The 12,607-nt window shown below is 45.3% G+C and overlaps 1 protein-coding gene across 7 annotated transcripts in view; it reads left to right on the forward strand.

The window, feature by feature from the left end:
• The first annotated feature begins 2,589 nt into the window (after window positions 1-2,589).
• The window catches only part of ZNF343 (zinc finger protein 343), a 29,289-nt gene continuing 19,271 nt past the window's right edge, over window positions 2,590-12,607 (forward strand). For 3 of the 7 annotated variants that reach the window (XM_084886891.1, XM_084886886.1, XM_084886890.1), the window contains exons 1-3: window positions 2,612-2,728; window positions 10,663-10,924; window positions 11,096-11,154. In XM_084886891.1, the coding sequence (XP_084743017.1) occupies window positions 10,891-10,924; window positions 11,096-11,154 (93 nt within the window). In that variant the 5' untranslated portion in view covers window positions 2,612-2,728; window positions 10,663-10,890. Of the gene's footprint in view, window positions 2,729-2,761; window positions 2,920-10,662; window positions 10,925-11,095; window positions 11,155-12,607 lie in introns of those variants that run through there. The other 4 variants (XM_084886892.1, XM_084886888.1, XM_084886887.1 and 1 more) reach the window with 3 other exon arrangements.

The following is a 12,607-nucleotide window of genomic DNA, read 5'->3' on the forward strand; positions in this document are numbered from 1 at the left end:
TCCTGATCTTTTTGGTGTTTTAAAAACTATTTTTTAAATTCTCACCCAAGGACACGCATTTTTCTTATTGATTTGAGAGAGAGAGGAGGGAAGAGAGAGAGGGAGAGAGAAAGAAATGTCAATGTGAGAGAGAAACATCGATCGATTGCCACCAAGACTATGGCTTGTGCTAAGCCCAAGGCACCAAACCAAACTTAATACTTTAATTTTGTAGCAGGACAGTAAATAAGAAGCTAGGAAAATCTCCGGCAAGTGGAGTGGGGAAGAAGAAAATTAAACAAATCCAACAGTTTGGGCAGCTTGCAGCCAGCTTGTGAATTCCAAGACTTTATCTTCCCTAACCAAGGACATGTGAGAGCAAATGGTTTCTATTCTCCGCCATAACCAGAAAATACATAGTTAAGTCACCCTGGCCTGGGAAAATAGAGAACATAGACCCAATGAATGCATTTGTGCCAGCTAAACCCAAGGCAGATGAAGTTGGGGAACAAATAACAAAAAACCCGTTAAAGCCAGATGGACCTAAGAGAAAGGTAAAACAGTACAACAGACCAAAGAATAATCCAAACTCCCCTATACGATCATTTTAATGCATCAGCTTATTAAAAATGCACCTGGAAAGCTGATGAATATTCTACCTAGTCTCCCATCTCCCTCACCCCAAGATTTTCACCTGCAGAAAGAAAAAAAAAAGGGTAAAAAGCCCTCAGGACAAAGTCTTAATGTGGGCTCTCGCTAGAGTCTTCCTGGGCATGCATTTTTATTTCTAAGGGTACCCACAGGACTTGCCGCCAGGGGAGCGGTGGGCAGTGGCAGCACAACCTGGGCTCACCCCCTGATCCTGTCTCCACAGCCTCCTTTTTCTCTAGCTTCCCAGGTGCTGAAGCAGCCCTGCCTTGCTCATTTCTTTCCTATAACATTTCTAGAGCCAAAGCAGAGCACTGCCTGGGTTCTCCCTGGCCTTTCTTCTACTCTAATTTCTTCCTTTGTGTCATTGTCCCCAGCATTAGTAAACACATTCTCAAACCCATCTGGAATCCTGTCGTGAAATCTTTCCTACCCAAAGTCAAGCAGCCAAATACCACAGACCGGCCTGAGGCAGACCTACTAAGGGCCGGCCCCTGTCCAGTAACAGTTTCAACTTCTCCCAGAAATGAAATCTTAAACCAGTCATTCCGGAATCACCTGGTCAGCACTAGTGAGGTGATTTTCTCATAGACCCCTAAGGGATGGTGACCTTGCCTGAAAGAATCCACTCTTTGTCAATAGCTTCCTTGTCCCCCCGAACCCTTCTGCGTATAAAAATTCATTTTGTATAGATCCTTCGGAGCTCCTTTCTCTTTGCTACATCTTCAAATGCACTCAGTAGATTTAAATTATATATATATATATATATATATATATATATATATATATATATATATATATATTATTGATTTTTTACAGAGTGGAAGGGAGAGGGATAGTGAGAAACATTGATGAGAGAGAAATATCGATGAGCTGCCTCTAGCACAACCCCAACTGGGGATGTGCCCGCAACCAAGGTACATGCCCTTGACTGGAATCAAACCTGAGACCTTTCAGTCCGAAGGCCGTGCTCTATCCACTGTGCCAAACCGGCTTTGGCGATTTTTTTTTTTTTAATGCGCTTTACCGGAATCGAACCCAGGACCCTTGGGTCTGCGGGTTGATACTCTATCCACTGAGCCAAATCGGCTAGGGCTGAATTTTGGGGTGTGTGTGTGTGTTTAACACCCAGATCCTAGGTAATAGGCCTGAGAGCCAAGCTCCAGCCTGTGTGAGGCTTCTGTCCTCCAGAACTGGATGAGAATTTTTCACTAACTTTGAGGACTTGGACAAGAGGATACCCACTAAGTAGCATCATGCAAAGTGGGTGACAGCTTTGCCTTCCTGTTTCTCCTGCTGGCAAAGTGGGGATGCCCACAGGCATGCGCGGGTGGCACGAAGCCTCACTTAGATGGCGCTCATGAAGGGTGGTGTGCATGCTATACAGCTTGAGCTCAGGGAATTTAGCGGCTCCTGGGAGTGAAAAAACAAGGGTAAGCGCAGAAAAGGCTCCCAGCCTGCACTCAGTACCCGCCAGCCCGCCAGCCGGAAATGCCTCTATTGCACAGAACTCTTCACCCCCGGGGTAGGCCGGGTGCGGAAACCTTCCGCGGAAGCTGCCGTAGAGATTTCTGGGAAATGTAGTCTTTCCAGCGAATGAGTAGAAGGAACAAACTTCACTCTGGAATCACTGCCTGTCTTATTTGTTTTTTTTGGTTATTAAAAAAAAATAATTCTAGAGAGAGGTCTGTCTCAGGCCAGTTTGTTGTTCCACTTAGGCATTTATTGGTTGATTTTTTTTTTTCTTCATTGGTTGGTTCTTATGTGTGCCCGGACGCGGGATGGAAGCGGCAACCTTGGCGTTGTGAGAGGACGCTCTAACCCACTGAGCTACCCGGCCAAGGCCATCCCTGTCCGCTTAATGCGTGGGCATCTTCATAAAAGAGACAGATAGGCTGTCAGTACAGCAGACAATGTCCAGGTACATTAACCTCGTGGCCGCCAGCCTCTCCCCGGGCGGCCATTGGGGGCGGAGCCCGGGGGATTCTGGGAGCTGTTCCGGCGCCGTTGATGGCGGAGGGCTGGGTGGACCTGCCCCGCGGACTCCGGTGAGGCCCTCCACCGTGCGGGAAGGCGTCCCCCGCGCAGGGTTAGGGACCTGGTAGGGCGAGGCTGGTGGGAGAGTGGCCGCAAGCTCGGGAGGTTTCGTTTTGGAAATGGGGCGCGGCCCCCGATGCGCCTTTGGGGGCAGGGGGTGGGGAGAGGCGCTGCTAGCTGGGAATCTCCGAGTTGCTGGGCGCTAGCGGACCTTTCTTCTCGGGCTCCAGCTCTGTGATTTCTTTTTTGAAGGAGGTGAGGTTATCCTGGGCCAGACAATTAACGAAGAGGGCGGCGGCTGCAGTCGAGCATCCCCGGGGTCTATTTGAGCCGAGCACAGGTTCAGCCAGGCATCCCCTGGGGTGGGGTTGGGGCGCGGATCCAGCCCTATAATAGCCCCCCGTCTTTGTAGCAAGGGAACCCCTTCCTGGGTCCTGCGTGTCCGAATGGTTGTGGGAACCTAGGATTGACCACGAATATGAAGAATTGGGTAACTGCTTGTTTGCGTGTTTTGGTGGGGCTGGATGTGGCTCCAGGAGTGATTGGGTGGGGACGGGTTTGGGGTGGGGAATCTCAGCACCTGCAAGTGCTTAGGTTTGTCGGGGTGGTGAGCTTCGCGTGGGCAGGTACCTAGGGGGTGGTGGGAGTGTCTTGGGTCAGAAGTCCTGGGCTTTAGGGGTGGGGTGGTTTGGGCCTAGGACGAACATCTGGTGATGGTGGGTACCACCCGACCTTGACCTGCGTTTAGGCAGTTTTGTGAGTGGGGGATGAGACTGCTTCCGTGGCACCTGTTGTCCCAGGGCTTGTCATGAGGCAGGGACTCGCCCTCTTTGTGGCAAAGGTCCCGGTTTGGCTGTAAATGTCATTTACAGCTCCCTCTCCTTGTCTGCTTTTCTCTCGTGTTGGGGTCAGACTTGTGGATTAGTTAGGGTTCAGGGAATTAACCTCTGGATTAGGGTTTAGGGAATTAAGGTAGGGTGGGAACTTCTGGGGGCTATTGGCTGACTATCCAAATCACTTCTGGCATCTGGTGAGGCCTAGATATCAAGACTTAAATTTTTATTTTATTTTTATTTTTGGTAAGGACAGATTTTAATCCTCTTCAGTACTCGAACCCCATGAACCTATCACCAGATCCAGCATTTATTAATTCACTGCTAATCTTTACACCTCCTCAACCCTATGTGTGAATATACTTTGAGAATAGTCCCACCCCAGAGGGGTTGACCACTACTAACCTTACCACTGACAGCTGGCTAAGGACATGGGACTCCATGGGTAGTTTAAATCTAGGCACTTTCTAGCTCTTCAACATGAGCAAGATTCATAACTCTGCCTCAGTTTATCACAAGAGCTAACTCATGGGGCCATTGGGAGGTAAACATTGTACAGAGCCTGGTATATAGTAAGAGTTTTTAGTAATTGTTAAGTAACCTATGTAATAAAGAGGTAATATGCAAATTGACAATCACTCCAATGCACAAGATGGCCGCCCCCATGTGGACACAAGATTGATGCCACAAGATGGGAGGGAAGTTGGGAGGGCAGTTGGAGGCGATCAGGCCTGCAGGGGAGGGCAGTTAGGGGTGGGACTAGGCCTACAGGGGAAGGCAGTTTTAGGGGATCAGGCCTGCAGGGGAGGGAAGTTGGAGGGGACCAGGCCTGCAGGGGAGGGCAGTTGGGGGTGACCAGGCTGGCAGAGGAGGGCAGTTAGGGGTGGCCAGGCTGGCAAGGGAGGGCAGTTAGGGGTGACCAGGCCTGCAGGGGAGGGCAGTTGGAGGTGACCAGGCCTGTAGGGGAGAGCAGTTTGAGGGGGATCAGGCCTGCAGGAGAGGACAGTTAGGGGTGACCAGGTCTGCAGGGGAAGGCAGTTAGGAGTGACCAGGCCGGCAGGGGAGGGCAGTTAAGGGCAATTGGGCTGACAGAGGAGTAGTTAGGCTTCAAAGAGGCTGGCAAGGAAGTGGTTAGGGGCAATCCAGCAGGCAGGCAGGTGAGTGCTTGGGAGCCAGCAGTCCTGCATTGTGAGAGGGATCCCAGATTGAAGAGGGTGCAGGCTGGGCTGACACACCCCATCCCCGTTCCCATCCCCGCCCCGGTGCACGAAATTTGTGTACCAGGCCTCCTGAGCCCATAGACACCGAAGGGTTCAAACAGGCCTGAGTTATTCTGTCCCTAAGATGTGCTACTTTGGCATGTGAATAAATTTTGAGGTGAAGGCAGTTGAGACCCTGTTGACTCACAAGAAACTTTACCTCTCCCTTATAGAATTTAAATTTGGGACCTTGTCCATTCAGAGTTATCACCAGAAATAACTTTTATGACCTGTGGAGCAGGGCAAACCTGTGATTGCTAAACCTCTGCTCTCATCGTACTGCAAATGACCTTCCTCCCTCTGAAGCCCATGATGCCTTACCTCATCGTGAGCTCAGAATGCCAGATGTACCTCAACTTCCTTTCTGTCTCTGAACCTCTGCTGTGCGTGTGTGGGTGTCTCTGACTCACTCATATATTCGGGGTTTCCATATGTACGTATGTAATTAAATTTATTTTTTTTCTTATTAATCTAATAAGATTTAATTATTAGGCCAGCCAGAAGAACCTAGAAAGACGGGAGCGTTTCTTCCTCCCCCACAGAGCAAAAAAGATTCCTTACTTTATAGCAGCATAGCAGGGCAGGCTGTGTTCTGACGCCCATTTTTTATTTTTTATTTTTAATTTTTATATATATATATTTTATTGATTTTTTACAGAGAGGAAGAGAGAGAGATAGTTAGAAACATCAATGAGAGAGAGTCATCGATCAGCTGCCTCTTGCACACCCCCTATTGGGGATATGCCCACAACCAAGGTACATGCCCTTGACCGGAATCGAACCCGGGACCCTTCAGTCCCCAAGCCGACGCTCTATCCATTGAGCCAAACCGGTTTTGGCATGACGCCCATTCTTTTTTTTTTTTTTTTTTTTTTTTTTTTTTTTTTAATAAGTTTTTATTTTTCATATTATTACAAATGTTCCTTCCCCCCCCCCCCACCATTGCTCTCCTCCACCAGGTTCCCACCCCACCCTCTGCCCTTTCCCCTCTCCCCATTGTCCTCATCCATAGGTGCACAGTTTATGTTCAGTCTCTTCCCACGCCCCCCTCTCCCCTTTTCCCCAAGAATCGTCAGTTCACTCCCCTTCCATACCTCTGATTCTATTATATTCAACAGTTAATATTGTTCATCAGATTTTTTTAATTTCCTTGGTTTTTAGATTCACTTGTTGATAATTACGTATTTGTTGTTCATAATTTTTATCTTTGTTTACTTTCTCTTCTGAAAGAACCCCCTTCAGCAATTCATATAATTCTGGTTTGGTGGTGATGAACTCCTTTAGCTTTTTTTTATTAGTAAAGCTCTTTATCTGGCCTTCGATTCTGAGTGATAGCTTCGCTGGGTAGCTTATTTTTGGCTGTAGGTTCTTGCTATTCATCACCTTGAATATTTCTTGCCATTCCCTTCTGGCCTGCATGGTTTCTGTTGAGAAGTCAGCTGACAATCGTATAGGTGCTCCTTTATAAGTTACTACCTTCTTTGCTCTTGCTTCTTTTAGTATTCTCTCTTTATCTTTTGCTCTTGGAATTTTAATAATGATGTGTCTCGGTGTGGTCCTCTTTGGATTCCTTTTGTTTGGAGTTCTGTGCACTTCCTGGACTTGTAAGTCAAATTCTTTCACCAGGTGGGGGAAGTTTTCTGTCACTATTTCTTTCAGTATGTTTTCGATATCTTGCTCTCTCTCATCTTCTGGAACCCCCATAATTCTGATGTTGGTTCGCTTGAAGTTGTCCCAGAGGTTTCTTACATTATCTTCAATTTTCTGGATTCTCTTGCCTTCTAGCTTCTGTGGAGGAGTGTCTTCTGGCTCTTTATGTTCCAAATCTTTGACTTGATTCTTGCGATCTTCCCTTCTGTTTTTAGGACTCTGTAGAATATTTTTTATTTCAGACAATGTATTCTTTATTTCTTGTTGTTCCCTTATCATTTCTTGATGGTCTCTTTTCATATCCTCATAGGCCTTATCCATCTTTTCTAGGAAATTCTTGAAAAACCTTATAAGCGTAGATTTGAACTCTATATCCAGACGCTTTTTGTCCTCCATTTCTTTCGTTTGTGATCTATTTTGTTGTCGCATTTCGCAGTTACAGATGGGACGGGATTTCAGGGTGGAGCCTGCAGCTTTGGCTTCCGTCAGCCCCGCCCTATGCGGGTCCTTCAGTGCTCGCTGCCGGCGCCTCTTAGGCTTTTACAGCTCCTCTGTGCTTCCTTCTGGTTTTCTCCTTGCTTCTTGTTGTAGGATTTCCAGTCAGTCGACTTTCCTGTAGTTCTGGGTAATGTCCATTTTATATTTTAGTTGTATTTTATTAAAATTGTTGTGTGCGGCTGCGGCTAGTTGCCTACCCGAGCAGCCATCTTGGATTCTCCATGACGCCCATTCTTGACTCTGTCCCCAGAAGCTGCCTACTTCCTTCTCTTATAGATATTATTTTCAAAAATCAGGACATTATAAGTACAATCATTCTGCATGTAAGAAGAAAAAGAAAAGAAAAAACTGGCAAAATCCTATTAAAGACAATCTAAAAATGTTATGCCCTAAGACCTTATCCTGGTAACTACTGGATTGGAAGCTTCAAAGTGATGGCCAAAAAGAAACATAGGCCAAGTCCTACCAAACTGCTGCCAACCTTCAGGGAAATTATACCCTAAAAGCTTACAGTGGCTACTATGAAGATCATTCCGGTTAGATTAGACCATTTAAAAGTGCACTTAAAAGTGAGGACTTCCAAATCAGATATACAGAATAGGGACTATAATTACTCACCAATATAACAATATGAAAGCTCTCTTTAAAAAAAATAAGTTTTTTTTTTTCAATTGAAATGAAAATTTTGGATTCTAGGCTTGGCTTTGATACTGGGTCGCTGTGTGGTCTTAAGATAAGTCAGTGGACCTTTTATGCCTTAGTTTCCTCCTCTGGGGGTGGAAAGGATAGAAGTGTCTATCTCTTGGTTGTGTTGTGAAGATACGTAGTACTCTGCGCTTAGTACAGTACCTGTTTTATAAAAGCAGCTCTGAGGCTTTTTTTTTTTTTTTTTTTTAAAGGAAGAGGAGTACCGCTTATTTTAGACTTGGCGATTTCTAGCCTGGTGTCTGGGGCTGAGAGACGGCCCTGACGTTCACAGTTCCTGTTTTATCCTCAGGTCCCCGTTCTCATATCCGTGCTGCCCAGAGAGGATTGCAGAGAGAAAATGGGTTCCTGATGCCCCGTTATGGTGGGCACCACACACTTCACGTTCTTAGGGTGTTTTCTTTGCTCCAAACTGTGGGTGAATTTCCTTTGCTCATTCTGACATCTCAAGTCCTGCAACGTCCCATTTGAGGCTTTTTGGTTCTTGTGAGGCTACTCTTTTTACACTCTTGTGTGGCCCTTGGTTAAGCCATAAAAAGGCTTATTTGGTTTGAGTGGCTAAGTTTCTACATGTCAAAATCAGATGATGATGAGGGATCTTTTAAAAATATATATATTTTTATTGATTTCAGAGAGGAAGGGAGAGGGAGAGAAATAGAACATCAATAATGAGAGAGAATCATTGATTGGCTGCCTCCTGCACACCCCAACTGGGGATCAAGCCTGAAACCCGGGCACATGCCCTGATCGGAAATTGAACCATGACCTCCTGGTTCATAGGTAGACATTTCACCACTGAGCCATGCCAGTCAGTCAGTGATGGAACCACTGAGCCACACCAGTCAGCCATGATGGATCTTAACTGGAAAAACTTATAAATTGAAAAAAAAAAGACTTTTTAAAAAATTTTTTTATTTTTAAGAGAGCTCTCACATTGTTATCCTGGTGATATGATAGCCCCCCCATTCTGTATATCTGATGTGGAGTCCTCGCTTTTAAGTGCACTTTTAAATGGTCTAATCTAATTGGAATGTTCTTCATAGTAGCCACTGTAATTTTTTAGGTTATAATTTCCTTGAGGGTTGGCAGCAGTTTGGTAGGACCTTGGCCAAAAATGGAGTTTGGCCTACATTTCTTTTTGTCCACATTTCGAAGCTTCCAATCCAATAGTTACCAGGATAAGGTCTTTAGGACATAACATTTTTAGATTGTCTTTAATAGGATTTTGCCAGTTTTTCTTTTCTTTTTCTTCTTACATGCAGAATGATTGTACGTATAATGTTTTGATTTTAAAAAATAATATCTAGAGATATCTGAACGTATTTGCTCATGGGGCATTATTTTAGAGAATGGTGAAGAAAAAGAGCTTTGGAATGAAAATTATAGATTCTTGGCTTGGCTTTGATATTGGGTTGCTGTGTGGTCTTAAGACAAGTCAATGGACCATTTATGCCTTAGTTTCCTCCTCTGTGAGGTGGAAAGGATAGAAGTGTCTACCTCTTGGCTGTGTTGTGAAGATTTGTAGTACTCTGCACTCAGTACAGTACCTGTTTTATAAATACTAAAAAATACTAGCATTAGTGGGAGGAAAGGGGCTATATTTATCAGCTTAGGCTAAGTTGTACTCCAGTAACACATGACTCCCAAATCTCAGTGACCCACAATCTAACCTTAAACCTAGTCTGATGCCTCCTTTGTAGGTTGGCTCAGCACCATGGCCTTTGATAGTAGAAAGAAGGCCACTTCTTGGGAACGTGGTGCTCTCAGAACATGAGAGATGGTTGAATCCTGCACTGCTCAGAGGTGGCATGTCACCTTCTCTCCCATTTCATTGTCTAAGGCAAGACCTGATGTTATAGGCAGAAAGTACAGTCCTTTTAGAGAGAAGCAGATAATTGGGAACAATGACCAAATCTACCACAAAGGACTGTTTTATTCCACTCACTAGGAATAGCAAAACCCCTGAGATGCGCTTCCTCTTACAGGAAGCTCGGATTCTAGTAAGGAGAGTCATAGAAATAGAAAAATTGCAAGATGGTGTGATTAAGATGGGATGTCCAGATTGGACAGAAGAGTGAGTGACCATCTCTGCCTGTGTTGTTAGGGGGTAAATCAAAAGGGCTTCTCAGAGGAACCCTAGCTAGTCTCAGAAGGGAACGTGGCAACAGCAGAACTGCAGTCACTTGGACTGAGATTCTGGACAGGGTGTCTGAGTTGCTTCTGAAGGTGGTATAGCCCCTAACATCACCTGCCCCCTTTGGGACCACGTGGGTGGAGGACTTCAGATTGTGCCCATCAGGAGACATCCGTGCACATCACTGATAAGGCCTGTGGCATACATGTGCAGAAAAGAAAGATGTGTATGTGTGAGGATATCTTTACAGAGTCACTGTGAGATTTGGAGCTCTACCTAAAGTAAGATGGACTCAGTTTAGACCCCCCCTCCCCCACCTCCTCAGACTACTGGGACGTAGGGGATGGAATACATTCAGAACAGCCAGGAGCCGAGTTCTGAACGCCCCATTCCACTGGCATCATGCTATGTCTTCTCTCTGACTCAGGCTCCAAGCAGCAGAGCTTGTATACAACACATGGAGCTTGAATTTGAGGTGTGGGGGAGGGAGGGAATTGTAAATTTTGTCACATAAGGGAGAATGGCAGGCAACAGATTTGAGAGCTGGAAAGAAATGAGGTAAAAGAATCCAAGAAGCCCGGCCAGTGTGGCACTTTGGTTGAGCATCGCCCTGTGAACCAGAAGGTCACAGTCTGATTCCTGGTCGGGCACATGCCTGGGCCCAGCCCCCAGTGCGGGGTGTGTAGGAGGCAGCCGATCAATGAGTCTCTCTCATCATTGATGTTTCTATCTCTCTGAAATAAATAAAAATATATTTTGGGAGGAAAAATTCCAAGGAACACCCTCCCCCCGCCTGGACTGAGACTCCATATTTGCTGAATGAGGAGGATGTGAGAGGACAGGATCCCCATGAGGAGGCATGGGCTTAGGGCCTCCATTAAGGATCCTGGCAACATCAAGTTTCTTCTCCGTCCCACAGGTCCTGGCTTCATGGAAACAAGATGGGCTTTTATAACTAAGGTTCAGAGACGTCACTTCAGGCAGCAGAAATCGATCTTGCGATGAAATGGCTTCTACCTGGATTGCTGGTAGAATTGCAAGGCCAACACGGGGCTGATTCTGGGGCCCCGACATTGCCTGACCCCCTGCCTGGGAAGGCAGGACAGGGAAGAGATTTTGCCTTTGGAGAGCAGGGGAGCTGCGGACTATGAAGAAATTGACTCAGAATCCTAAGGCAAAAGGTGAGAGTTGTTGAGAGTGTGGAGGTGAGAGGGAGAGCAAGGCTCCAGGGTTAGCTGAGCTTAGTGGCCTCAGCTGAGTAAAGGGACTGCTTCCTCCATCACAAGGCTCAGAGGAGCTGCTCCGGGAGCATCAGGGAGGCCTCTTCTCACAGCTTCTTTTTCTTCCCCGAGGTTTGCCTTCTGATGCTACTGGCTCGCTCCAGAAAACGGAGGGAAAGCCCGAAATACTGGTGAGTTTGGATTACTGGGTTTTTTTTGTTTGTTTGTTTGTTTTTTATGAAATGCTGGCTCGTTTTTCAGAGCATAGGCATATTGTATATTCTCTTTATTGGGACAGGAACAGGCAATTGTCAAGTCACTTTATAATGATTCCTGTTTATTTCCATTTATTTTATTGTCAAGATTAATAGTTAGAGTCCAGGAAACTTTAAAGCACAAGAGATGTATTTAAAAAAAATTGCTTTAAATTCTTACCCGAGGATATGGTTTTCATTTTTTTTTTTTTTTTTAGAGAGAGAGAGAGAGATAGAGATAGATAGAGAGAGAGAGAAAGAGAGAGAGAGAGAGAGATTGACTTGAGAGAGAAACATCGATTGGTTGCCTCCTGTACATATCCCGACTGGGGACTGAGCATGTAACCTAGGTGTGTGCCCTGACCAGGAATGGAATCTGCCACCTTTTGGTGTTCAGGACGACACTCCCACTGAGCTACTGGCCAGGACAGCATAAGAGATCTTTTTTTTTTTTTTTTTTTTTTTTTAAATATATTTTATTGATTTTTTACAGAGAGGAAGAGAGAGGGATAGAGAGTTAGAAACATCGATGAGAGAGAATCATCGATCAGCTGCCTCTAGCACACTCCCTACTGGGGATGTGCCCGCAACCAAGGTACATGCCCTTGACCGGAATCGAACCCGGGATCTTTCAGTCCTCAGGCTGAGCCAAACCAGTTTCGGCAACATAAGAGATCTTTTTGAAAAACTGAGATTATTGAAAATTGTAAATGTACTATTAAATTTCACTTTACAACCACACTACTTAACGATAATATCTTTTGCATTGGACGTATTTTACTAGTGAGATTTTGAACATATGGAGAAGTAGAGAGCATAGTAATAACAGGGCCTCAGGGGCCATCACATAGCTTCAATAGTCATCCACAATGGCCAGTTTTGTTTAATTTCTACTCTTCTGATGTCTCTCGCTGGATTGCTTTTGACAAATTTCAAACATTTCATAACAATGTCTCTATAATTTTTAAAGATAGTGGTAAGAGGGTAGTAGTGGTGTTAATTCTATTTATTCTAGAAAGAGGAACTATGGCTTAAAGGTGTTTGTGATTTGTGCATGGCCATACTATCAGTTGATGGTAGAGCCAGGATTTGAACTTGGTTTTCTCTGACTCTCAAGCTCTGCAGCTTCTAGTGTGTTGTATTTTGGACTCTTTCTGTGACATAAGTCCTCATCTAGTAATATGGGAGCATATTTTCCAGCCCTAGAAATGGGCCTAGATTGTTTGAGGAATGACTCATACAGAATGCTCTCTGTAGTTAACAGTGCTTCACCCCTACTCCACCTCTCCTTCCATCTTCTTTCCTTTACCAGAAATTTGATGTATTCTTTCATGTGAATGGTGCGTGTGCGATTCTACAAGTCAAATTAATAGGTTTATAAGTAGACTGG

This window comes from Pipistrellus hanaki (genome assembly GCF_964339955.1).
Source record: "Pipistrellus hanaki genome assembly, chromosome: 6".
Classification (NCBI taxonomy): domain Eukaryota; kingdom Metazoa; phylum Chordata; class Mammalia; order Chiroptera; family Vespertilionidae; genus Pipistrellus; species Pipistrellus hanaki.